Source organism: Mustelus asterias, chromosome 9 (assembly GCF_964213995.1).
Source record: "Mustelus asterias chromosome 9, sMusAst1.hap1.1, whole genome shotgun sequence".
Taxonomy (NCBI): Eukaryota; Metazoa; Chordata; class Chondrichthyes; order Carcharhiniformes; family Triakidae; genus Mustelus; species Mustelus asterias.
Window position 1 is genome coordinate 89,610,903 of NC_135809.1, and position 25,868 is coordinate 89,636,770.

The 25,868-nt window shown below is 43.7% G+C and overlaps 1 protein-coding gene across 2 annotated transcripts in view; it reads right to left on the reverse strand.

The window, feature by feature from the left end:
• Nucleotides 1-25,868, reverse strand: part of slc67a1 (solute carrier family 67 member 1) — a 124,127-nt gene that overhangs the window by 73,940 nt on the left and 24,319 nt on the right. For both annotated transcript variants that reach the window (XM_078220497.1, XM_078220498.1), the window contains exons 2-4: nucleotides 17,302-17,399; nucleotides 8,144-8,289; nucleotides 7,915-8,047 (exon numbers count right to left, since the gene is read on the reverse strand). In XM_078220497.1, the coding sequence (XP_078076623.1) occupies nucleotides 7,915-8,047; nucleotides 8,144-8,289; nucleotides 17,302-17,399 (377 nt within the window). The remainder of the gene's footprint in view (nucleotides 1-7,914; nucleotides 8,048-8,143; nucleotides 8,290-17,301; nucleotides 17,400-25,868) is intronic.

Genomic DNA, 25,868 nt, shown 5'->3' on the forward strand with positions numbered 1-25,868 from the left:
GCTTGTACTCATGGAAGTTTAGAAAAATGAGAGGTGACCTTATTGAGACATATAGTGTCATAGAGGTTTACAGCATGGAAACAGGCCCTTTGGCCCAATTTGTCCATGCCGCCCCTTTTTTTAACCCCTAAGCTAGTCCCAATTGCCCACGTTTGGCCCAGGTCCCACTATACCCATCTTACCCATGTAACGGTCTAAACACTTTTTAAAAGACAAAATTGTACCCGCCTCTACTACTACCTCTGACAGCTTGTTCCCGACACTCAGCGCCCTCTGCATGAACAAATTGCACCTTTGGACACTTTTGTATCTCTCCCCTCTCACCTTAAACTTATGCCCTCTAGTTTTAGACTCCCCTACCTTTGGGAAAAGATATTGACTTTCTAGCTGATCTATGCCCCTCTTTATTTTATAGGCCTCTATAAGATCATCCCTAAGCCTCCTACACTCCGAGAAAAAAGTCCCAGTCTATCTAGCCTCTCCTTATAAAGCAAACCATCAAGTCTTGGTAGCATCCTAGTAAATCTTTTCTGCACTCTTTCTAGTTTAATCATATCCTTTCTATAATAGGGTGACCAGAACTGTACACAGTATTCCAAGTGTGGCCTTACCAATGTCTTGTACAACTTCAACAAGATGTCCCAACTCCTGTATTCAATGTTCTGACCAATGAAACCAAGCATGCCGAATGCCTTCTTCATCACTCTGTCCACTTGTGACTCCACTTGCAAGAAGCTGTGAACCTGTACCCCTAGATCTTTTTGTTCTATAACTCTCCCCAATGCCCTACCATTAACTGAGGAAGTCCTGTCCCGATTCGATCGATCAAAATGCATCACCTCGCATTTATCTAAATTAAATTAAACTCCATCTGCTATTCGTCAGCCCACTGGCCCAATTGATCAAGATCCCATTACAATCCTAGATAACCTTCTTCACTGTCCACTATGCCACCAATCTTGGTGTCATCTGCAAACTTACTAACCATGCCTACTAAATTCTCATCCAAATCATTAATATAAATGACAAATAACAGTGGACCCAGCACTGATCCCTGAGGCACACCACTGGTCACAGGCCTCCAGTTTGAAAAACAACCCTCTACAACTATCCTCTGTCTTCTGTCATCAAGCCAATTTTGTATCCATTTGGTTACCTCACCCTGCATCCCATGAGATTTAACCTTATGCAACAACCTATCATGTGGTACCTTGTCAAAGGCCTTGCTAAAGTCCATGTGGACAACATCAACTGCACTGCCCTCATCTACCTTCTTGGTTACCCCTTCAAAAAACTCAATCAAATTTGAGACACATGATTTTTCATTCACAAAGCCATGCTGACAGTCCCTAATCAGTGCTTGCATCTCTAAATGCCTGTAGATCCTGTCTCTCAAAATATCTTCTAACAACTCACCCACTACAAATGTGAGGCTTGCCGGCCTGTAGTTCCCAGGCTTTTCCCTGCTGCCCTTCTTAAACAAAAGGCACAACATTTGCCATCCTCCAATCTTCAGGCACCTCACCTGTGACTATTGATGATTCAAATATCTTTGCTCGGGGACTTGCAATTTCTTCCCAGCCTCCCACAGTGTCCTGGGATACACTTCATCAGGTCCCGGGGATTTATCTACCTTGATAGGCTTTAAGACTTCCAGCACCTCCTTCTCTGTAATATGTACACTCTTCAAGCCATCACTATTTATTTCCCCAAGTTCCCTAACATTCATGCTTTTCTCAACAGTAAATACTGATGAGAAATATTCATTTAGGATCTCACCCATCTCTTGTGAATCCGCACATAGATGACCATGTTGATCCTCAAGAGGTCCTACTCTCTCCCTAATTACTCTTTTGCCCTTTATGTATTTGTAGAAGCTCTTTGGATTCTCTTTTGCCTTATCTGCCAAAGTAATCTCGTGTCCCCTTTTTGCCCTCCTGATTTCTCTATTAACTCTACTCCTGCACTCTCTTACTCTTCAAGGGGTCCACTTGATCCCAGCTGCCCATGCATGCCGTGTGCCTCCTTCTTCTTCTTGACCAGGGCCTCAATATCCCGATTCATCCAGGGTTCCCTACTTCTACCAGCCTTGCCCTTCACTCTAAGAGGAATGTGCTTACCCTGAACCCTGGTTATTACACTTTTGAAAGTTTCCCACTTACCAGGCATCCCTTTACCTTTTCACAGACTCCCCCAATTAACTGTTGAAAGTTCCTGCCTGAAACCATCAAAATTGGCCTTGCCCCAATTTAGAATTTTAACTTTTAGGCCAGGCCTATCATTTTCCATAGCTATCTTAAAACTAATGGAATTATGGTCACTGATCCCAAAGTGATCCCTCACTAACACTTCTGTCACCTGCCCTTCCTTATTTCCCAAGAGGAGGTCAAGTTTTGCCCCCTCTCTAGTCGGCCCATCCACATACTGAATGAGAAATTCCTCCCGATACACTCAACAAATTTCTCTCCATCCAACCCTCTAATACTATGGCTGTCCCAGTCAATGTTGGGAAAGTTAAAATCCTCTATTACCACCCTATTTTTCTTGGAGCTATCTGTAATCTCCTTACATATTTACTCCTCAATTTCCCGCCGACTATTTGGGAGCCTATAGTACAACCCTATCAAAGTGAATTCCCCCTTCTTATTTCTCAGTTCAATCCATATAGACTCAGTGGCCGAACCCTCAGATATATCTCCTCTCAGTACTGCCATGATGTCTTCCTTAATCAAAAGTGCGGCTCTCCCTCCTCTCTTACCTCCTGTTCTATCTTTCTTATAGCATCTGTACCCTGGAACATTGAGCTGCCAGTCCTGTCCTTCCCTTAGCCATGTTTCAGTAATTGCTATAATATCCCAGTCCCATGTACCCATCCATGCCCCGAGTTCATCTGTCTTACCCGTCAGGCCTCTTGCACTGAAATAAATTCAGTTTAATCTGGAATTCCCTTGTTCTCTGCTCTGCTTTTGCCTGACCTGTCTTGTACTAGGATTATTGACACTGCCTTTATTATTTAATGTGCTCTCTTTAACTTCTGTGCTGTCCTCAATCTTCCCTTCTGTCTCCCTATTGCTTTGGGTCCCACCCACGCAACAAACTAGTTTAAACCCTCCCGAGTGGCTCTAGCAAATCTCCCTGCCAGGATATTAGTCTCCCTCCAGTTCAGGTGTAACCCGTCCCTCTTGAACAAGTCAGCCCTTCCCCAGAAGAGATTCTAATGATCCAAAAATCTAAATCCCTGCCCCCTGCACCAGCTCTCAAGCCACGCATTAATCTGCCTAATTTTCCTATTCCTACTCTCACTAGCATGTGGCACTGGTAGTAGTCCAGAAACTACTACCTTCGAATATAGGATTCTCACGGGGCTTGACAGAGCAGATGTCAAAGGATGTTTCCCCTTCTAAGAGAGTCTAGGACAAGGGGCATAATTTCAGAGTCAGGGGTCTCCCATTTAAGACAAAGATGAGGAGGAATTTCTTTTCTCAGAGATTACTGAATCTGTGGAATTCTTTATCACAGAGAGCTGAAGTGGCTGGGTCAGTAAGTATGTTCAAGGCTGAGATAGACAGATTTTTAATCAGTAAGGGAATCAAGGGTTATGGAGATAAGTAGGAAAGTGGAGTTGAGGATTATCATATCAGATCAATCATGATCTCATTGAAAGGCGGAGCAGACTCGATGGGGCTGAATGGCCTTCTTCTGCTTGTGGTCTTTTGGAACTCTACGCTGGCTGAGTTGTCACCCACCAGTGGCTGCGAGAGGAACCAGGTTTCTTAGGAAGAAACATGTTGAGCTCTCAACCAAGAAATTTAAATTTAATGAGTTTTTTAATATCTGGACATTCTTATGAATTAATATGTTTTATTTTGATTTATGGTCTTCACAGGAGGAGTGGATTAGTATAATTCAAGACTTCTTGTAATGGTTGTGCCTCTTTGGGAGCAATGTAGGTTTAGGGAGTTTGCTTATCCTTAGTGCAAATGGATCAATGAGAAGTGTGGTCCTGACTAGTTGCAGTTATGGTGATGGAATGTCTGTCTTTCCCAGTCCGTAGTTGGGTCACTTTTGTTGTCATTTTGCTTCATTCTCCTCTGTTGACCTTCCCTGGTCAATGATTCAGGGCCATCATTCCAAGTAGTCACTGTTTGTGTGCAAGCTGGGACAGGATCAGCAGGAATATCAGCAGAAATTCAGAGAAACAGCATAAACCTCTTTTTACATTTTTGCACTGTTTTTCCATGGTTTTCCCCTCCTAATTGCAGAAGAATGTAGAAGAACCATGAAATTCTACCCGAGTATTAGCTAGCCATTCACAACTGAGCCCAATCACACGGGCACTTTTCAACTGATGTCATAAGGCAGCGGTTAGGAGTAGGAACCATAGCCGGTTTTCCCCTACATAATCAACAGTGTCACAGCCAACTGTGGTGATCCACAGATCAGACAGCAAATCCGAGACCCATTTGTCTCTGTAGCTCATTTACCCACAGCTTTTAACAATTCCTCATCATGGAAGAGTTATCCTGTTTTCGCTCTGGAATTTGTTTGCAATTATATGCAGTTGGATACAGATATCTTTAGGAATAGTTCGCTGGTGTTTGCATAGGCTCTCCCCTAACACTCTGTCAATTGATGTACTGGTTGAGGCAAAGCATAGTGAAAAACTCCAGTGATCCCCTGATTGAAACAAACCAGAAGGTCAGTGATTCAATTCTAAATCTGGACAGCAGTTGGGAGGTAAGAAGTCATTGTAGCTCAGAAGATGCATGAGTGGCTGATGGGTGGGAATAAGGCTGAACTTGGCTCTGACATTCCACTGTCAAAACTACTTACCTAGACTTGCACAATATTAAATGAGGCATCAATGAACAACTTTTGCAGCCGAGGTTGCCCCCAAGGAAGAATGAGCAGCTTCCATGGAAAATTTCCAGTCAGCAAGTGGGTGAAAGCTCTGAATGTCAAACACTGACTCAGCTGGTTCAAGACTACCAAGTATTTATAGTACAAATAAACAGGCAGTTTCTTGTCTGGGACCCACCTCAGAGCCTGCATGAAGCAGACAGATGTTCACAATTTTATCTTTTAAAACAAGCACCAATGACTCCAGGGGATTTATAAATTTACAGTTCCGTTAATGGTGTTGGCTATGGCTTAGTGGGTAGCACTCTCACCTCTGAGTCAGACGGTTGTGAGCTCGAATTCCACTTCAGAAATTCAAGCTCAAAAATCAAAATTGAGCGAGTACTGCACTGTTGGGAGATGCTGCCTTTCAAATGCAATTTTAAATTGAGGCTTTGCCTGTCCTCTGAGATGGAAATATGATCCTATGGCATTATTTCAAAGAACAGTAGGAGAGTTATCCCTGGTGTCCTGGTCAATATTTATCCCTCAACCAACATTAAAAAAAAACATTATTTAGTAATTTACTTCATCACTGCTCATGAAACCTTGTAGTGGGCAGTTAGCCGAGAGCATCTCCCATAACATGAACACGACTTCTCAAGTACTTATCTGAAGTGCTTTGATACATGCTGAGATTGTAAAAGATGCTATATAAATACAGGTCTTTCTTTAATTACCTCACACTAAAATATTTGCAGCTCTCTGCTTTACACAATTGTACCTCTGTACACTAGAATAACACAAAGAATGAAGACATGAACCTTAGAATCATAGAATCCCTGCAGTGCAGAAGGAAGCCATTCGGTGTATCGAGTCTACATCGACCACAACCCTACCCAGGCCCTATTCCCATAACTCCATACATTTACCCTGCTAATCCCCCTGACACTAAGGGGCAGCTTAGCATGGCCAATCAACCTAATCCGCACATCTTTGGACTGTGGGAAGAAACCGGAGCATCCGGAGGAAACCCAGGCAGACACGGGAAGAATGTGCAAACTCCACATAGACAGTGACCCAAGCCGGGAATCGAACCCGGGTCCCTGGCGATGTGAGGCAGCACTGCTAACCACTGTGCCACCCCTTAAAATTAACTTCAATTTTTCTATTTGTATCACGTGCCATTCCCAGAATAGACAGAAAAATGAAGCTCACTCTGTCCTGTCTCTCCCTATGTAAGCCCACAACACAGAGTTTATCCAGAGAACAACCCGACTTCCTGGAATCTATTCCTGCACTTTGCTGCCCCCTGTTGTTGTACACACGAATTGCAGTAGAAAAACAAGATCCTGACCATGTCCCTGTTTTTAGACACCTTTCAGAAAGGACAAAAGTTCATTATCATCTGAGATTGAAAGAAAAATCCCCTAAAATTCAAGCATCCGTCACCGAAAACAATTCTGGCCCACAACAAAATGCACTGGTATTTGAGAAATAAAAAAAGGCAGTAATGAAAATCACAGTGGATGTGAACCATTACATACATAGCAGTGACAACATTTTAATCCTAAACTGAACATTTTTCAGTACCATAAACAAACTGTGTTCCCTGCATTAGATACAGAACATGCCCTCATTCAGGCATGCACAATTATGAAAGGTGGAGGTACTCACAGCCGAGCAAGGAATCATGTATCTCATCTGTTATGGGGTTGACCAAATTACATTTTTAAATATGTTAGAGATGCTTTAACACTCAGGTGAACATAAATTAGAATTTATGGGAATATATAAAGGGAACAAGGGACATGGGGGTGGGGGGCGAGAGAGGAAGGATCAGGGTATTGAATTTGATGATCAACCATGATCATAATAATGAATTGTGGAGCAGGCTCGACGGGCCGTATGGTCTACTCCTTGTTCTATTTTTTAATGTATGTTTCTATATATAGAAACAGAATATTACTTTGGAAAATAGATCACACAGGGGATCACAAGGGGAGATGGTGGAAAAGTCATAATGTCACTGGACATTAGGCTAATGCTCTGGGGATACGGGTTCAAATCCCATCTTGGCAGCTGCTGGAATTTAAATTTAATTAATAAAATCTGAAATCAAAGTTAGTCTCAATAACGATGACTATGAAATATCATTGATTTTTGTAACCATCCATCAGATTCACTAATGTTCTATAGGGGGGCTTGTGGCACAGTGGTAGCACCCCTACCTCTGGCCAGAAGTTCAAGTTCAACAGAACAAGCATTCCTCCACTTCCCACACTGTTCCCCAACAAAAATGATAAACAGCGTGGGTGTGAAGCAACATGGAAAAAAAAATAATGCCCTTTAGGGAAGGAAATTGCTGTCTTTACCCAGTCTGGCCTACATGTGACTCCAGACCCACAGCAAAATGTTTGACTCTTAATTGCCCTCTGAAATTGCCTGGCAAGCCACTCAGTTCAAGGGCGATTAGGGATGGGAAACAAATGCTGGCCTTGCCAGTGACACCAACATTCCATGAAATAAAAAAAGAGAATAAATTAAAGTCAGTACTTTAGTGAGTTAGTATTACTGAATACTATCTTTGGAGTTTTAAAATAAAATTGAAAACGATCCTAACTACTCCAATTTTTTTCCATGTTTTCCCCAAGGTGTTGGCTCACGCTGGGCACCAGTGCCACTCTGGGGAGAGTCTAAACATTGACAGGTCATTGCAGAGCAATACAGTGGTGGTGATTTTCCAGCCCTGCCATGCTTGGACACATTGTGGGGGATGAAGCGGGCCAGCTAAAAGTCTATTGATTTTTGGCAGGACTGGAAGATGCTGCCGGCAGGCAGGGCCGGAAAATCTCAGCCAGAGTCTGATCAGTTCTTTGTCTGATCACTACATGTGCAGTTTCCAGTAGTAGTTGGGCAATGAGGACGCTTTTGATCTGTATGACTCAGATTCACGTAGTACATCTATTTAATTAGACAGCAAAGGAGATCTTCAATGGGCCTTTTGAATGAAGAGGGGATTAAGAATAACACTAAGTCAGCACACACGCACACACAAACTCAGTTGATACTTACCCAAACCTGGAGATTAGCAAACCACCAGTCGTAGAACCAATGATCATCCCGACACCGTATGAGAGACCAAGCTTCCCCAGGGCACCTGCCCGTTCTGACTCAGAAGACAGATCAGTCACAACCATCTGTGCAGCTGGGAGAGTTTCAAAGGAAATAAAGGATTTTAAAAAATCAAACACAGAAGAAACTGCCAAAAAATGGAAAAAAGAAAAATAGTACCACATCGTACCTTGCATCCCGTGCATGAAGACCGAGGGCAGTCGGGAAAGGAAAAGCAGTGGCACGGTGGTCGACAGCCCCATTAGAAGGTAGGTAAATCCTGAGGAAAAGTACGCCAGTGTTAGGGCAGCACGCCCTCCAAACAAATCACCAAACCTATCAGCAAAAATAAGAATACTCCATCAAAGATTTCTGTACCCTGAATAAATGAGCATACACAGTGGGGGAACACACCAGACAGATGGGCATATTTCCTAATATGTCTCCAGAGGAAACAGCCAAGATAGTTGCAAAAGATAGAAATATTCCAGCTGCGCCAAAAAGCATAATTTTCATCCTATAAAAAATGTCAGGTAGTTTTCAAAACAGCTAGAGTTAGATAGAAAATCTCTCACCAAAATTCCATTTGGAGGACAACAGAGTAGTTTTAGAATACAAACTAATCACTGATGATAAGTATTTTAAAAGATCATCTCCATCCATGCCAATCAACGTTTAATTACCATTGTATCAAAAGCAAGTGGACCATTTGAAAGCCAGGAAGCTACAGGTCACATCTGGAGTGGCAAAGATGATCATCTTAATCATCAGACTACACGAGAAAATAATTTTAACCATCAAATGGGCCTGCTGCAATGTATTGACAACCAGACACTGATGAGCAGCCTCATGTTCCCTCTTTTCCCCTGCCTCGACCACAAGGGACTAAGGAGATTCACATAAGTCAAGTTCCATGTAAACCATCACCACAAATGTGTCAGAAATTAGCAAAAAGCACAAAAAGGGCTTCAGGTTGTATCTATTTTACGATTTGGAAATAGTTCACACATTGTTTAAGTGTAGCACTAAGTATGTCTCTTTGTATAATGCAATCTCTGAATAATTCACACCATTAGTTTTAGACAGTACAAACTGGTCTAATGGTATTGTCTTTCTTTCAAAAGAGAACTTGATAAATACCCTCCATGATGGAGTGGTTAATATTGACAATTCCAGACATTCTATTGCATGCACAGCATGTACAAAATTTCTGTTATTAAGAGAATTGGAGCCAGATTTGTGTGAAGGAGATGGGAAGCAGGAGTCAGGAAAGTTCCTGATTCTGCAAATGTGTCAAGTGGCCCCTGCTCACCACATTTTCATTCCAGGGAGGTTGGGGGGGTGGGATGGAGTCGGATAAACGGCTTAGCCGGCAGGCTTGCGTTCATTTACTGGGACATTTGCCCAGTAGTAATCAGGTCCTCAAGCCATCACACACCTTACTCTCACTCCCACCCTCCCCTCAACCCAACCATGTCCCCTTGTATCTCCCATGTTCTTAACCCCTAAAACCCTATTAACCCCTAAAAGCTCCATTTCACCCTCAATGTGCCCAATACGAGGGATCATGCAAGACATGAGGGTGTATCTTCCGTCCTCTTCATGCCTCTTGCATGCCCCTTCCACAACCCTCCCTTGCATCCTCCATATCAATTCTTCCAAAGTCCACTATGTACAGAACTATTGAGTCATTGGCAAGTCTGTCAAGTCTTGGAAATCTTCTGAAACTGGCTTTGAAAATCTCCTTTTGAACAAACTGCTCATCTTACAACCTCTTAAAGTCCTCAATTATAGCCATAGTTTCAATAACAAATACTTTTATCCACTTCGCACCTCTTCACTTTGTATAAACACACAGGCATTAAAAAACTCTTTAAAGAAAGATCAGTTTATTCCAAGGTAATAAAGATATCAGTCAAACAAACCTAGCACTCCCCCGCAAACTGTGTCAATATTACTTAAAGAGCTGAGTCAATAGATGCGTTGGTACTCAGCCAGGCATTCATAATGAGATCAACAAAGCAATCTGAACAAAAGGCCAGATATGTGTTTTTCCAAAATAAGATCAATAAGTTAATGAGTCCAGTGGTGCAGTCTAAGCAAGCTGAAGACGACAAGGGTCCAAATCCAGAATCTGAGAATAAATTGATGCAGTTTTTTCTGTTACTGGAGGGTAACATTGATGGTTCTACATCATGAAGACAGAGTGGAGGAGCATTAATTTCTACTATTGAGCTTGGATTGATCGGTGTTCTCTTAAATCTTTTAACCAGGTTCAATCTCTGTAGAAGGTTTGGTTTCCAATCGCAATTTTTGGTAAAGACAATGCTTGTGGAACTCAGGTTAGCTATGCGCTGCTGTCAGCTCGGGGTCAGTCTAACTTCTAGGAGAGGAGCTGAAACCTATTTTGAGGAAGACAGAGTTTTGAAGGGCTTTGTGACTCAGATTGACAACCCATATGCTGAGTAAACTGCTGAGCTATATCATAAGATTGGCCTTAGCTGCATCTATAATGTGTGAGTGGTTAGAGTATAGGAGGTTAGCATTTAGCGTTTTCTTTGTTTGGTTCTTGTATAGTAAAACTCCTTCTGTTTTAAATAGTGGAATCTTGCCAAAATTATATTCGTGGCAATCTAGTTTCCTTTCACTTTTTTTTTATTCATTCGTGGGACATGGGGATCACTGGCTGGGCAGCATTTATTACCCATTCCTAGTTGCCCTTGAGAAGGTGGTGGTGAGTTGCCTTCTTGAATCGCTGCAATCCATGTTCTGTGGGTTGACCCACAATGCCACCAGGGAGGGAATTCCAGGATTTTGACCCAGCAACTGTGAAGGAACACCGATATATTTCCAAGTCAGGATAGTGAGTGGCTTTGAGGGGAACTTGCAGATGGTGTTCCCATTTATCTGCTGCCCTTGTCCTTCTAGATGGAAGTGGTCGTGGGTTTGGAAGGTGCTGTCTAAGGACCTTTGGTGAATTGCTGCAATGAATCTTGTAGATAATACACACTGCTGCTACTGAGCGTTGGTGGTGGAGGGAGTGGATGTTTGTGGATGTGGTGCCAATCAAACAAGCTGATTTGTCCTGGTTGGTCAAGCTTCTTGAGTGTTGTTGGAGCTGCACCCATGCAGGCAAGTGGGGAGTATTCCATCACACTCCTGACTTGTGCCTTGTAGATCGTGGATAGGCTCTAGGGAGTCAAGAGGTGAGTTACTCGCCGCAGTTTTCTTAGCCTCTGACCTGCTCTTGTAGCCACTGTGTTTACGTGGTGAGTCCAGTTGAGTTTCTGGTCAATGGTAACCCCAAGGATGTTGATAGTGGGGGATTCAGTGATGGTTACACCATTGAATGTCAAGGGGCGGTGGTTAGAGTGTCTCTTATTGGTGATGGTCATTGCCTGGCATTTGTGTGGCACGAATGTTACTTGCCAATTGTCAGCCCAAGCCTGGATATTGTCCAGATCTTGTTGCATTTGAACTTGGACTGCTTCAGTATCTGAGGAGTTGCGAATGGTGCTGAACATTGTGCAATCATCGGCGCACATCCCCACTTCTGACCTTATGATGGAGGGAAAATAATTAATAAAGCAGCTGAAGATTGTTGGGCCTAGGACACTACCCTGAGGGACTCCTGCAGAGATGTCATGGAGTTGAGATGATTGACCCTCCACAACCACAACCATCTTCCTATGTGCCAGGCATGACTCCAACCGGCAGAGAGTTTGCCCCCTGATACCCATTGATTCCAGTTTTGCTAGGGCTCCTTGATGCCACACTTGGTCGAATGTGGCCTTGATGTCAAGAACTGTCACTCTCACCTCACCTGTGGAATTCAGCTCTTTTGTCCATGTTTGAACCAAGGCTGTAATGAGGTCAGGAGCTGAGTGACCCTGGCGAAACTCAAACTGGGCGTCACTGAGCAGGTTATTGCTGAGCAGGTGCTGCTTGATAGCACTGTTGATTACCCCTTCCATCACTTTACTGATGATCGAGAGTAGACCGATTAGGCAGTAATTGGCCGGGTTGGGTTTGTCCTGCTTTTTGTGTACAGGACATACCTGGGCGATTTTCTGCATTGTCGGGTAGATGCCAGTGTTGTAACTGTACTGGAAGAGCTTGGCTAGGGGAGTGGAAAGGTCTGGAGCACAAGTCTTCAGTTCTAATGCTGGAATGTTATCAGGGCCCATTGCCTTTGCAGTATCCAGTGCCTCCAACTGTTTCTTGATATCATATGGAGTGAATCGAATTGGCTGGAGACTGGCATCTGAGATGCTGGGGACCACTGGAGGAGGCCGAGATGGATCATCCACTTGGCACTTCTGGCTGAAGATTGCTGCAAATACTTCAGCTTTATCTTTCACATTGTGCTATATGTTGATGGCTAACTTAGGAACATAGGAATTAGGAGCAGGAGGCGGCAAATTCAGTCCTTTGAGCCTGCTCCGCCATTCAATTAGATCATGGCTGATCTCTCCCTGGTCTCAAATCCACCTCCCCACCTATTCCCCATATCCCTTTATATAATTAGAAATACATCTATCTCCTTCGTGAAATCATTCAACGATTCAGGCTCCACCATGCTATGGGGCAGTGAGTTCTACAAATTCACCACCCTCTGCAAGAAGTAGTTCCTCCTCATTTCAGTTTTAAATCTACAGTCTCTCAACCTATCCTGTGACCTCTTGTTCAAGATCGCACCATAAAAGGAAACATTTGATCTACATTTACTTTATCAATCCCTTGTAAAATTTATATGCCTCGATCAGATTCCCTCTCATCCTTCTAAACTCCAGCGAGTATACCGTAAACTGTTTCATCTCTCCTCATATGTCAACCCTTTCATCCATGGAATCAATCTGGTCAACCTCTTTTGAACTGCCTCTAGTGCCACCACAACTTTCATAAGAACATAAGAACATAAGAAATAGGGGCAGGAGTAGGCCATCTAGCCCCTCGAGCCTGCCCCGCCATTCAATAAGATCATGCCTGATCTGAAGTGGATCAGTTCCACTTACCCGCCTGATCCCTATAACCCCTAATTCCCTTACCGATCAGGAATCCATCTATCCGTGATTTAAACATATTCAACAAGGTAGCCTCCACCACTTCAGTGGGCAGAGAATTCCAGAGATTCACCACCCTCTGGGAGAAGAAGTTCCTCCTCAACTCTGTCCTAAACTGACCCCCCTTTATTTTGAGGCTGTGCCCTCTAGTTCTAGCTTCCTTTCTACGTGGAAAGAATCTCTCCACCTCTACCCTATCCAGCCCCTTCATTATCTTATAGCTCTCTATAAGATCCCCCCTCAACTTTCTAAATTCCAATGAGTACAAACCCAATCTGCTCAGTCTCTCCTCATAATCCACCACCCCTCATCTCCGGTATCAACCTGGTGAACCTTCTCTGCACTCCCTCCAAGGCCAATATATCCTTCCGCAAATAAGGGGACCAATACTGCACACAGTATTCCAGCTGCGGCCTCACCAATGCCCTGTACAGATGCAGCAAGACATCTCTGCTTTTATATTCTATCCCCCTTGCGATATAGGCCAACATCCCATTTGCCTTCTTGATCACCTGTTGCACCTGCAGACTGGGTTTTTGCGTCTCCTGCACAAGGACCCCCAGGTCCCTTTGCACAGTAGCATGTTGCAATTTTTTTCCATTTAGATAATAGTCCAATTTGCTATTATTTCCTCCAAAGTGAATAACCCCGCATTTGTCAACGTTATACTCCATCTGCCAGATCCTCGCCCACTCACTCAGCCTGTCCAAATCTCTCTGCAGACCTTCTACGCCCCCCACACGATTCACTTTTCCACTTATCTTTGTGTTGTCTGCAAACTTTGTTACCCTGCACTCAGGGTAACAATCCTCCAGATCATCTATATAAATGGTAAATAGTTGAGGCCCCAGTACCGATCCCTGTGGCACGCCACTAGTTACCATCTGCCAACCAGAAAAGCACCCATTTATTCCGGCCCTCTGCTTCCTGTCGGATAGCCAATCCCCAATCCAATCCCCAATCAAATAAGGAGAACAAAACTGGACACAATACTCCAATACCCTATACAGTTGCAACAATACTGCTCTACTTTAATACTCCAGTCCCTTTGCAATAAATGCCAACATCCCATTTGCCTTTTTTATTACATGCTGCACCTGCATAGCGACTTTCTGCGATTCATGAACATAGACACCCAGATCCCTCGGCCTGGATGCATTTTGAATCTGCTTTCCATTTAGGCAATAATTTGCCTTTCTATTTTTTCTGCCAAAATGGATAATGTCACACTTATCCACATTAAACTCCATCTGCCAAATTTTGGCCCATTCTCCTAGCCTATCTATATCCATCTGTAAAATCTTTATATCCTCTTCACTGCCTGCTTTCCCAACTATTTTAGTATCATCTGCAAATTTTGCTATGTTACACTCTGTCCCTGCCTGCACGTGGTACCCCACCAGTTGCATTTTACCAGCCAGAGAAGAACCCATTTATCCTGACCCTCTGTTTTCTGCCAGTCAGCCAATCCTCAATCCAATCCAGTACTCTATCCCCAATCCTCTGTGATCTCACCTTCTGGATCAGCCTTTTATGCGGCACCTTGTCAAATGCCTTCTGGAAGTCCAGATATCCCACATCCATAGGTTCCCCACTATCCACCTTGCTGGTTATGTCTCAAAGAACTCAAACAAATTTGTCAATCATAACTTATCCTTCATAAAGCCATGCTGACAATGATGGATTGAGCTTTGCCTTTCCAAATGCTCACTATCTCCTCCTTAATGATACTTTGAGAGTATTTCAAATAATGCCCGGTTTTCCTTCACTTTTCTTCTGCACCTTATCTACACATTATCCAATATTATATAAAATATTTAAAACAATAAAATTATTTACAGAATATCGGTACTTGTGGCAACGCCTTTTTTTAGTAAATAACTTGGAATTTGGATCTCTTCTACTTTCAGAACAAAATTACCGCTCTCTATTGAGATTGCAACACTTAGTATAACAATGGTAATGATAGTGTAATTTAAAAAATCTTTTGTAATTGTTTAAAGAGAAACTTAAAATTAATGCAGTGATTTAGAACTATTTTCTTTTTTTCAATGTCTCAAACCGTTGACACAATAATTCTACTTTTAAATCACAAAGACTCGAGTTTTCCTCTTTTACATGCTGCAATGTGTTAGTGCAAAACAGAGTAACCTCTGCCCCACCCCTCCACCCCCGCTCTCAGGGAAAGCAGCTCAGAATAATAGATATACATATACTGTATTAAACAAATGCAAATACGAAAACATTTTACTAGTGGATGGTGTTACATGCTCCATCTGTGTAACACTATCCTTTCTCGTCTTCAGAATCAAGACTCAATGCTGCCACACACTGGCCAGTACACTTCCTCACTGTATCTAACTATAGTTATATGTATGATTCAGCTGTATGTCTATTGAAAACTACTGCCACCCTATGCAGTGACAACTGCAAAAGTCACAGTGGGCAATGAAACCGTGATGTCCTAATTCTTCTGTGAAGGCAAACTGACAGATTAATAACTCTGGGAGATTCAATGTTAAGGCACATGCCAAGACAATGTTTTTATTTTCAAGAAACTCAGGAGGGGAGCTAAGATGCATAATGTAGGTCATAGTCAAAACTTGAGAGTAAGAGGGAAACCTGATGTAAAATTGGGAAGTAGTCGCTGCATGATTCCTGCAGATTTTAGAGAATAGGATGTATGATGGAGGTAAGGAATTTCCCAATTTTTAAGTTCTAGAAATGAATGAACTACATGGTGCGATGAGTCTTGATTTAAATGCTCAGGCAAATTTGGAGTTAAGAGAAGAATATTCAGAGGAGCACTGTCCATTTTTGTACAGTAGCATACAAAAAATACTGCAACTGAAGGGGGGGGGGGGGGGCGGAGAAAGCATAAAAGAACCTACTAAGGAGAGTGAAGTAAGTATTAGAAGAGCTTCCCCTGATATGTGCACACTACTCAAATCTTAGATAGACTTGAGACTTTACAAAGAAATTGTTGAAAGAATATAAAACGTTTGGCATGAATTAGAAAATCAAGTTTCCTGATGGCAGCTTTAGCAATGTGGTGGGGATAGGGAATAGGAGTTCCACTTGAGATCGTCAGCATTACCGAGACTTCAAAGGATGGTACTTGAAGACGAGTAATAGTGACGCTATTAAAGTGAAGTGAGAGCTGTTGGTTAGAATTATAAATGATATGAAGGAAACGGTCACCGAATTTGAAGAAAAATTGAATGAAAGTAATGGGCATTTAACAATTTAACCATTAAAATGCAAATGGAATGAAGGTTGCCTGTATGGACAGCAAGTGTTCTGAAGAAAAATTTCTGAACCTATATGGAAATCTTCAGTAAAATGGTGAATTTCCCCAGCTGAACCATTGTAGATGCACTAAGGTGTTATAGCTCTTCAATAAGTCCCACCACCATTTTCTCAGGTATAGAGATGGCAATAAGTTCAGCCTTGCCACAATTGGCCACATTCTGGGAACAACTTTTTTTTAAAAACCATTTATGGATTGGATAATGAGTGGACAAGGCGAGGATGAAAATTTGAGAGAGAACTGGATATTATTCAAAATATTAACTCAAGATAAGCTATCAACATATAGCACAATGTGAAAGGAAATTAGTTGGCCATGAAAATTATTTTAGTGGAAGACTTAAGGTTAGAAACTTATTTGAAATTTCAGGTTGCCAAAAGGTTTGCAAATATTCAAGGTGAAGATAGTTGAATCCAAAAGTAGAGACTCAAAAAAATAGGGGGATCAGAAGGAGGAAACATGAAACATTATACTGATGATCATGGATTTGACCAGAACTCCAAGGTAATGGACAATTTGACAGTTAGCAATAACTTCAATAACTTTAGAAAGTGCCAAAGCAAAGGAAATACACCAACAGTTGAAAGAATAAATGGGGACAGGATGAATATTAGCAAATTGCCAAGGAAAGGTAGCCTGAGATTTTGAGAAGCTAAATTGATGCAGTAAGTCCAGGGGCAAAAGTCTTATGGACCACTGGAGTACAAAAGTTCTATCAGTCTTCAAGTTTAAATATGCAACATCAGAGTTAGTTGAGGAGCTCATAAGTTCCAGAGTCGAGACATATGATGTAGTGGATGTCTATAGGTTCATGGTTGAGGCATGCTATTGGGGTGAATGTAAAGTAGTCCTGTGTGGGTCAGGCTTCATTGTGTAGAGGTGCTTCCTGACATAAAAGTAAGTTTCGCTGTAAATTTTCACAGAATTCAATCCTTGAGAATCCAGTCTCTCTGTTTCCCGGTCCAAGTTATTTACCTGCCAAATAGGGGTCCTCCCAGGAGCTGAATAATAGCAAACGTTGTCTGTAGGTAACCAAACATGACCGTATCCATCCCCAGCCTCTTCGACAAATACTATGGACAAAATATTAGTGTTAGAGTTTAGGATAATACTGTCTTGTGTTCTAAAGTCTCGAACCAAGCAGATTGTAACTCTGGAAAACTTTGCTTTCTCCATATTTATTAAATGGAAAGTTAGTGTAACATTGCTTCAGGTATATTACTAATTATTGATCACTGATCAGTCAAGGTGTAATCTGTCAAATCATCAATACCGAATCAAATATAAATTTAGTCTGTGAACTGGTATGCAAAATTATGCTCAATTCCAAGGAAAGGATTAAGCACATTTGTTATAAAGTACAGCAAGAATGTCAGCAGCTATTCAAAAACATCGACCGATACCAATCAACCAGAATGGAAAAAAAAAACTGGTTACAAAACAGAAAGTAGAGTGTGGGGATTAAAGTTAGTTATTCAGACTGACAAAAGTCGGAAGAATGTTTCACTGGGATTGATGCCAGGACTACAGTTGTTCACCATTTCGATTTGGACTCAGAATCAGGAATATAATATCCACATTTGCAACGGACATCAAATTAGGGAGTTTGCTCAATACTGAGAAAAACTGTGACAATGTACAAAATGTCATTACAAATCTTGCAGAATGGCTGTGTAAATGGCAAATGATTTTCAACACAGACAATTGTGGGTGATGCATTTTGGTAAGAGGAATAAGGATCCCACCTTACACATGGGAAATAAATAGTCTACAGGAGAAGAGATGGTAGACAGTAACAGAGTGGTAATGTCACCAGACTAGTAATCCAGAAACCCAGACTCCAGAGACATGGGCTCAAATCTGTTTTTAAAAAACTAACCTTGGTAATAATGACAATAAAACCATCATCAATTGTAATTTTAAAAAATGCTCATAATGTCCTTTAGGGAAATTAATCTGCAATCCTTATCTGGTCAGGCCTACACGAACTAGTTAGGGAGTAGATAGGAGGGGTGAGAAGGTGGGACTCAGCATCAGGCGCGCACGCACGTAAATTGTCTGACAGCCTCTGTATTGCACAGAATGCCATAAATTCATGATACTCAGCTCGCCCAAAAAACATCTGTTGGACACTGATTTGTTTTTTGGGCAAATCACCCCCATCATGTCTGTATGAGAAATATGCAAGTGGAAGGAGATTAGGGGTCATTTCCATTGAAAATGTGTTTCTTGTGGAACACAATAAAATGTCAGCGAGAGCTTGGCCTGGAGGGGATCCCATGACAACACCACCTATTTAAAGCAGTCCATTTCTATCTACAGCAAGACTCGGACAATATTCAGGCTTGGGCTGGTAAGTAACATTTGTGCCACACAAGAACCATCTCTCCTTGACATTGAATAGCATTATCATGTTGAAGCCCTCACAATCAACATATGGGGAATACAGAGATAGTGGATGCCCTGGTAATAATCTTTCAAGAATCCTTAAATTCTCGAAAAGTCCCAGAAGATTGGAAAACTGCCAATGTAACACTTTTATGCAAAAAAAAAGAGACAAAAAACAAGTAACTATAGGCCAATTAGCTTAACTTCAGTCATTGGGAAAATGTTTGGGTCCATTATAAAGAATGTAATAGCAGAGCATTTAAAAATGTATAATACAATCAAACAGAGTCAGCATGGCTTCATGAAGGGGAAATCATGCCTCACAAATTTATTAGAATTCTTTGAGGTGGTAACAAGCAGAGTATATAAAAGGAGAACCAGTAGATGCAATATACTTGGATTTCCAAATAGTATTTGTTAAGGTATCGCACGAAAGGCTACTTAAAAAGATAACCTATGGTGTTATGGGTGGTATAAGAACATGGATAGAGGATTGGTTAAGTTATGGAAGACAGAGTTGGAATACATTTCAGGATGGCAACCTGTAATTAGTGAAGTGTCACAGGGATCCTTGCCAGGGCCACAATCATTTACAATATATACTAGTGACTTGGACAAGGGAAGTGAAGATACTAATGCCAAGTTTGTGGATGACACAAAAATAGGTAGGAAGGCAAGTGGCGAGGATGACACAAAGGCTACAGAGGGATATAGACAAATTAGGTGAATGGACAAAAACTTGGTAGATGGAATATGATATAGGAAAATGTGAAGTTATGCATTTTGGTAGGAAAAATAAAGGAGCTAGGTGTTATTTAAATGCAGAAAGACTACAGAAAGCTGCAGCACAGGGATTTAGCAGTCTTCGTGCATAAATCACAAAATGCTAGCATGCAAGTTCAGCAGGTAATTTTTTTTTATTCATCCGTGGGACATGAGCATCACTGGCTGTTCAGCATTTTTTGCCCGTCCCCAGTTGCCCTTGAACTGAGTGGCTTGCTGAGTGGCATTTCAGAGGGCAGTTGATAAACAGGCTGCAACCCAGACGGGTGAATACACAGGATATGGGTCATCTCCAGGACAAAAGAGACTTTCTGGTCAAACTGGGTTGTTTACCAGACACATGGGGCATTGTAACCCCTTATTTGGGAGGGAGGTGTGTATTCTACGTGCCCCCAGCAACTACAGACATGGCCGTTGATCACCAGAGATCGCAGCACCCAATTGGACTTTATCGATCAGGGTGATCAAGTCCTGATTGATTGATTGGCAATGGCCAAAAGGGGCGCGAAACCCAACGGGGTATAAAGCGCAAGCAAGAATCTCTCTCTCTCTCTCTCTGACCCCACGAACGAGCTACAACAATGGTGACTGTCGCCAGCGACGACCAGCACGAGGAGAGCCACCACACCCGAGAAGGAAGGAAGACCAGAGCCAGAGTGCCAGACCAGACCAAAGGACCAGACTACGCAGAGGACTACCGAGACCAGCGCACAGATAAAGGCCAATATCTGCTTGGGTACTTGCCAGTCACGCAAAGTTAAGTCAAGGTCTCGTATTGGACTTGAAGTTTAGTATTTTCTGTAAGATAACTTATTGTTGGTTGGGTAGGTGATTATTGATTGTGTGTTTTAAATAAATATTGGTTGTACTAACAAGACGTCTACTCGCAGTTCTTCGTCCATCGTATAAGGGTTGAAACAGACTGTGCGGCAGGCACAACAATTGGTGACTCCGCCGGGACATTGACAAGAAGTAACTTTGTTGTTCCGATATCGAATCCCGCAGGATCTATATTCAATGATTATTTAAAACTCAGAGCCAACAGGTGTATACTCCTTATTGGACAAATAACTGCTTTTGGGAAATTGTTTATTGTGCATGCATTGTTGCTAACAAGGAGGATAGTGTAAACTCCGTAGGTTTGCATTAGAATCTAGAGGGATTAGGACCGGAATATAGCCCAAAGCCGTACCCGCAGTCCAATCAACTCCCTACCCCTTGTCGTTGAATATAGAATGGCAGGAAACAGCACAGAGACAGAGACAGGGAATTTATTAAGAAGGAAAGGTGGCCCCTATGGGCAGAATCTTGTGCCAATACTGAGATGGCACTGGGATCCCTAGGGCAGAAGTATTGGGATGATCTAAGGAAAGTTCAGGGAAAACGGGCAGACAAAAGTGAGAAAGAAATTGCCATTGTGAGCTGCTTAGGACCGCTGCTAGGAACAGAAAAAGAATTAAACACAGTTCGTAAGGAACTGGAGGAATCGAAGCAGACACAGGAGGAAAAGGAGGAGGAGATTAAGAAGCTAAAGGAACAACAGCAGGAGAGGATAGAGCAGATAAGAGCCGAAAAGGACAGAGAGGTAGATGAATTAAGGAGAACCAACCAGGCAAATTTATTACATTTGGACAATTATCAAACCAAGTATGAGAGAGCCTACCAAGATGCCCAGTGCGCTGTCTTGGCCAAACGTGAAGCCGAGCAGGCAGTAGCACGATTGGAAGCCACGCACTGATTTGCAGGCGGCAATAAAAGCGCTACATTAAGCCAGTAAAGAACAGAGACAGGCCACCACTGAACACTCCAAATGCCAGCGAGAAATTTCACGGCTGGAATCCCTATTATTGGTTCAGAACGGATTTATGTGAACCTTCAGGACAGTAGAGGAAGAGGAGATAGAGAATGCGGATTAGGGAGAGTTAAAGGAGAATGCTAGACTTTACGTTACGCAAACCGAGGATTGGGGTCCAGCATCATCTTTCCCAGGGGAAATCATACCCACCCCGCCCCCAGATTCACCTCCAGTACCGATGCACCCAGTGACGACTGAACGTCGGGTAGGAGAGTCTCAGGGCCCAGCTGTTACATACATGACCCCGTTTACGGTGGCACAATTGGCCGAAATCACAAATAAAATGATAACTTTTAAGCCATCGGCTGATCCACACAGTTTCTTTGAGGATGTTAGGCAGCAGAAGATAATGCATGGGCTAGATGAAAGGGAAGAGGTGAAGCTGATAGTCATGTGCTTAAGCAAGTCTGTATGGTCTGCCCTGCCAGCCCCTCAAAATGTTGGGGAAGGAACCTTAAACAAAATTAAGGAAGCGATATTGACCGCGGTGGGGTTTAATAAAGGGGATCCTGTGGATGGGTTAAATAAATGTAGGCAGAGGAAAGGGGAACATCCGACTGCCTTTGCCGGTCGTTTATGGATCCCCTTCCCAGGAGTATATGGGGAATTGGATCGGGCTAGATTAAATGAAACTGATTCATCCAAATCGGCTAGAACATTAGTCTCGCACAGCACAGAGGAAGGCAAGAAAGCCTGTGCTAATTTCAATCCCACAGAGACCACACACAATGAAGCATGGGTTCTCCGACGCTTAGCTCGAGTCTGGGAACAGGAGGTTCAGGGAGTCCCAATGTCACGGTCAGAAAGGGAGGCGAGAATGCTTCCGATGAGGGCTACCAGGGTCCAGTATGGAGAAATGAGGGTAGAGGGGATCACCAACACCAGAGAGGTACAGCTCCACCTTACACTGCAGCTCCGGGAAGAGATAAAGGGACATGTTTTAACTGCGGGCAGTGAGCCCATCACTGTATCCAACTGTCCCCGCCTATGGAACCCTAGATTGACGGTGCCCGGCCTCCCCAACCTGGGTCTGTAGCACCAGGTGGGATAGCGTAGGGAGACCCCTAGTTAACGGTGAGGTAAGGGGCCACCTCGTAGAATTCCTTTGGGAATTCCAGGCTCCCGAACTACCCTGAATGTATCAAAATTAAAAACAGACATCCCTTGGCCAACTACGGGCACAATTACACTCAGTGGATTCACAGGACACATGCAGGAGAGACACATTACAGCCCCTGTACAGGTCCGCCTAGGTAACATGGTGTCTGACCATCCGGCGGTGTTAGTTGACCTTCCCCCAAACGCTGAACATATCCTTGGGTCTGATTACATGAATAAATGTAATCTTTCATTTGATCCAGCTAATCGATGCATTTGGCAGATGGCTACGATTAGCAGAGCGCCATCAATCATTCCAGTCAGGACATATGCTAATAGGGTTAGCACGATAGGGGAATTCTGGTTTGATCCCTTAACGATTAGCAGTGATCCAGCCATCAGGGAGGTGCTTCAAAGAAACAATGGGGTGTTTGCGTGGCATAAACATGATTGTGGCCAGGTACCTGGGGAGGTGTTAATTGAAGGGCCGGATCCGAAACCACAGAGACAATATGGTTTTCCCAGACAGGCAGAGGGGGAGGTGGCCAAAGTAATTGATAGTCTATTACAGCAGGGGGTGTTGAGACGAGTGGCATCCACAAATAATGTGCCGACATGGCCCGTGAAGAAGGCAGATGGATCATGGAGGTTAACGGTCGATTATCGGGATTTAAATAAGGTTACCCCACGCACGGCCCCCACAGTAGCCACAAGACCCGTCACCAGGCAAAGTTTTTCACGGTACTAGATATCAGTAACGGCTTCTGGTCCATCCCTTTAAAATCGGTCTTGCCATTACAAGTTTGCCTTTACCTTCCAAGGACAGCACTACACTTGGATTTGCCTACCACAGGGTTTCCATAATTCCCCGTCCATCTTCCACAGGCGACTAGCTACTGGGCTATAAAAGTTTTCCCGACCCGAGTGCTTGGTCCAATATGTAGATGATTTATTGTCACAGACTAACAGCAAAGAGGAGCATGTAACATTGCTGGATGAATTACTCGCACTGCTCCACTCATTAGGCTGCAAAGTCAACCCGAAAAAGACCCAAATTTTGCAACCCAAGGTTATATACCTGGGTACAGTGATTACCCATGGGGAGAGGGAGATCGAACAGAAAAGGATAGACTCCATAGTGCATCTCCCACTGCCCCGGGGTGTGAGTGCCCTCCGATCTTTCCTAGCTCTAGTAGGGTACTGTCGGAACCAGAGACGGCTTCGCCATCAAGGCGGCCCACAGTCCGAATTACTAAAGAAAAATGCGACCTGGAAGTGGACTGCGCAGCACCCAGCTGCAGTAACCGAGTAACCAGTAACCAAGCGTGCCCTCACCACAGCGCCAGCCTTACTAGTCCCTGACCCAGATCTACCATACGCCTTAGAAGTTGCAGCCACCGACCACACACTGTCAGCAGTATTATTACAAGAAAGACATGGTAGACCAGGCCCAGTAACCTACACCTCACGAGTATTGGACCCAGTCGAACAACGCTTCTCTGGGTGTGAATGACACCTGCTCGCGGTATTTTGGGCCATGCAGCATTTCGCCGATATCACCGGACTGAACCCAATAACCGCCCTCACTGAATACAACCCAACCCAGCTTCTGCTGGATGGCCGCCTTGAAGACGGCTCAGTAAGCCAGGTCCGCGCTGCCCGTTGGACACGACTAGGGTAGGGACATCACTGTAAAGTGAACCAAAGTGCCCACGTTCCTGGCAGATAATTTAAATTATGGGGGAGTTCTGCATGAGTGTCAGGTTATAGCTACAAAGGACCCCCAAAGGATCCCGAAACAACAGGAGAGACAATCAGGGACAAAATTGACAGCCACCCAACAGACAGACTCAGCCATGGGAATTTATGTAGGCGGTTCATCCACCATAGAGAATGGGACCAGAATCACAGGATGTGGCATTTATGTAGAAAATCAACAGGGACAGCCACGAATAGAACTCTCCCTCAAACTACCCAGCCATTTGAGTGCTCAAGCTGCCGAACTAGCAGCAGTCGCATATGTAGTGAGCCACCCAGACCTATTCCCAACCCCTGCCAACATACACTCCGATAGTATGTACGTGTGCAACAGCCTGACTGAGTTCCTACCGTTACGGGAAGCCAGAGGCTTCGTCTCTGCGGACGGAAAGCCCCTACCGTCAGCCCCCTTATTAAAATATGTTCTGCAGGCCACCGAAGGGCGCACATATGGGATCATTAAGGTTAGAAGCCACTACAGGACCTCCCCACCTGGTAACTGCAAGGCTGATGCACTAGCCAAGGCCGGTGCTCATACGGGACAGTTTTGGCAGCCACCTGTAGGAGAGCGAGTAAACGCTGTGACCATTTGCCAAACTAATATAGCTGACCTGGTCCAGGCGCAGCGCACTGACAGTTCCCTAAAACAAATTTTAGAAGGAGTCTAGCCAGTCCCATATGAGAAATGGAAGGACAAAATACAAATTCAGGAGGGTCTGATCTTAAAGGGCGGCACAGTAGCACAGTGGTTAGCACTGCTACTTCACAGCTCCAGGGACTTGGGTTCGAATCCTGGCTCGGGTCACTGTCTGTGGAGTTTGCACATTCTCCCTGTGTCTGCGTGGGTTTCCTCCAGGTGCTCCAGTTTCCTCCCACAGTCCAAAGATGTGCGGGCTAGGTTGATTGGCCATTCTAAATTGCCCTTAGTGTAGGTTAGAGGGATATGGGGATATTGGGATAGGGCCTGGGTGGGATTGAGGCAGGTGCAGACTCGATGGGCCGAATGGCCTCTTTCTGCACTGTAGGATTCTATGATTCTATAAAGGCAGGCACATACGTCCCTACCCAGGACAGAAATCAGCTCATCTACCAGTACCCATGACGGACATGGCCATCAGGGCATAGAGACAACAATCGAGCGATTAAAAGAATTATGTTGGTGGCCCGAACTGCACGATGATGTTGCCCATTATATCGACAATTGTTTAATTTGTGCCCAGAACAACCCCGATAGGTATGCCAGAAAAGTGGAGCTAAGACACACACGCCCAGTAGAAGGTCCCTGGACAAATCTCCAAATTGATTATATCAGCCCACTACCGCCACGTAGGAATGGATTTAAATACGTCCTAGTAATAATAGACACTTTCACCAAATGGGACGAGGCATTCCCCAATAGATCCAACACAGCTAAGGCCACCGCAAAGATATTAGCCCAGCAGGTGGGGAAGACACGATGGGGTCTTCCCCGCAGCATAGAGTCCGACTGAGGGACACATTTCACCGGGCGGGTGATGCAGAACATTATGACTATGTTTGACATCAAGCAGAAATTCCGTATCGCCGACCATCCACAATCCAGTGGAATCGTAGAGCGCATGAACCGAACGCTAAAAGGGATCATTAGAAAGACGGTGCAGCAAAACAACACAACATGGGA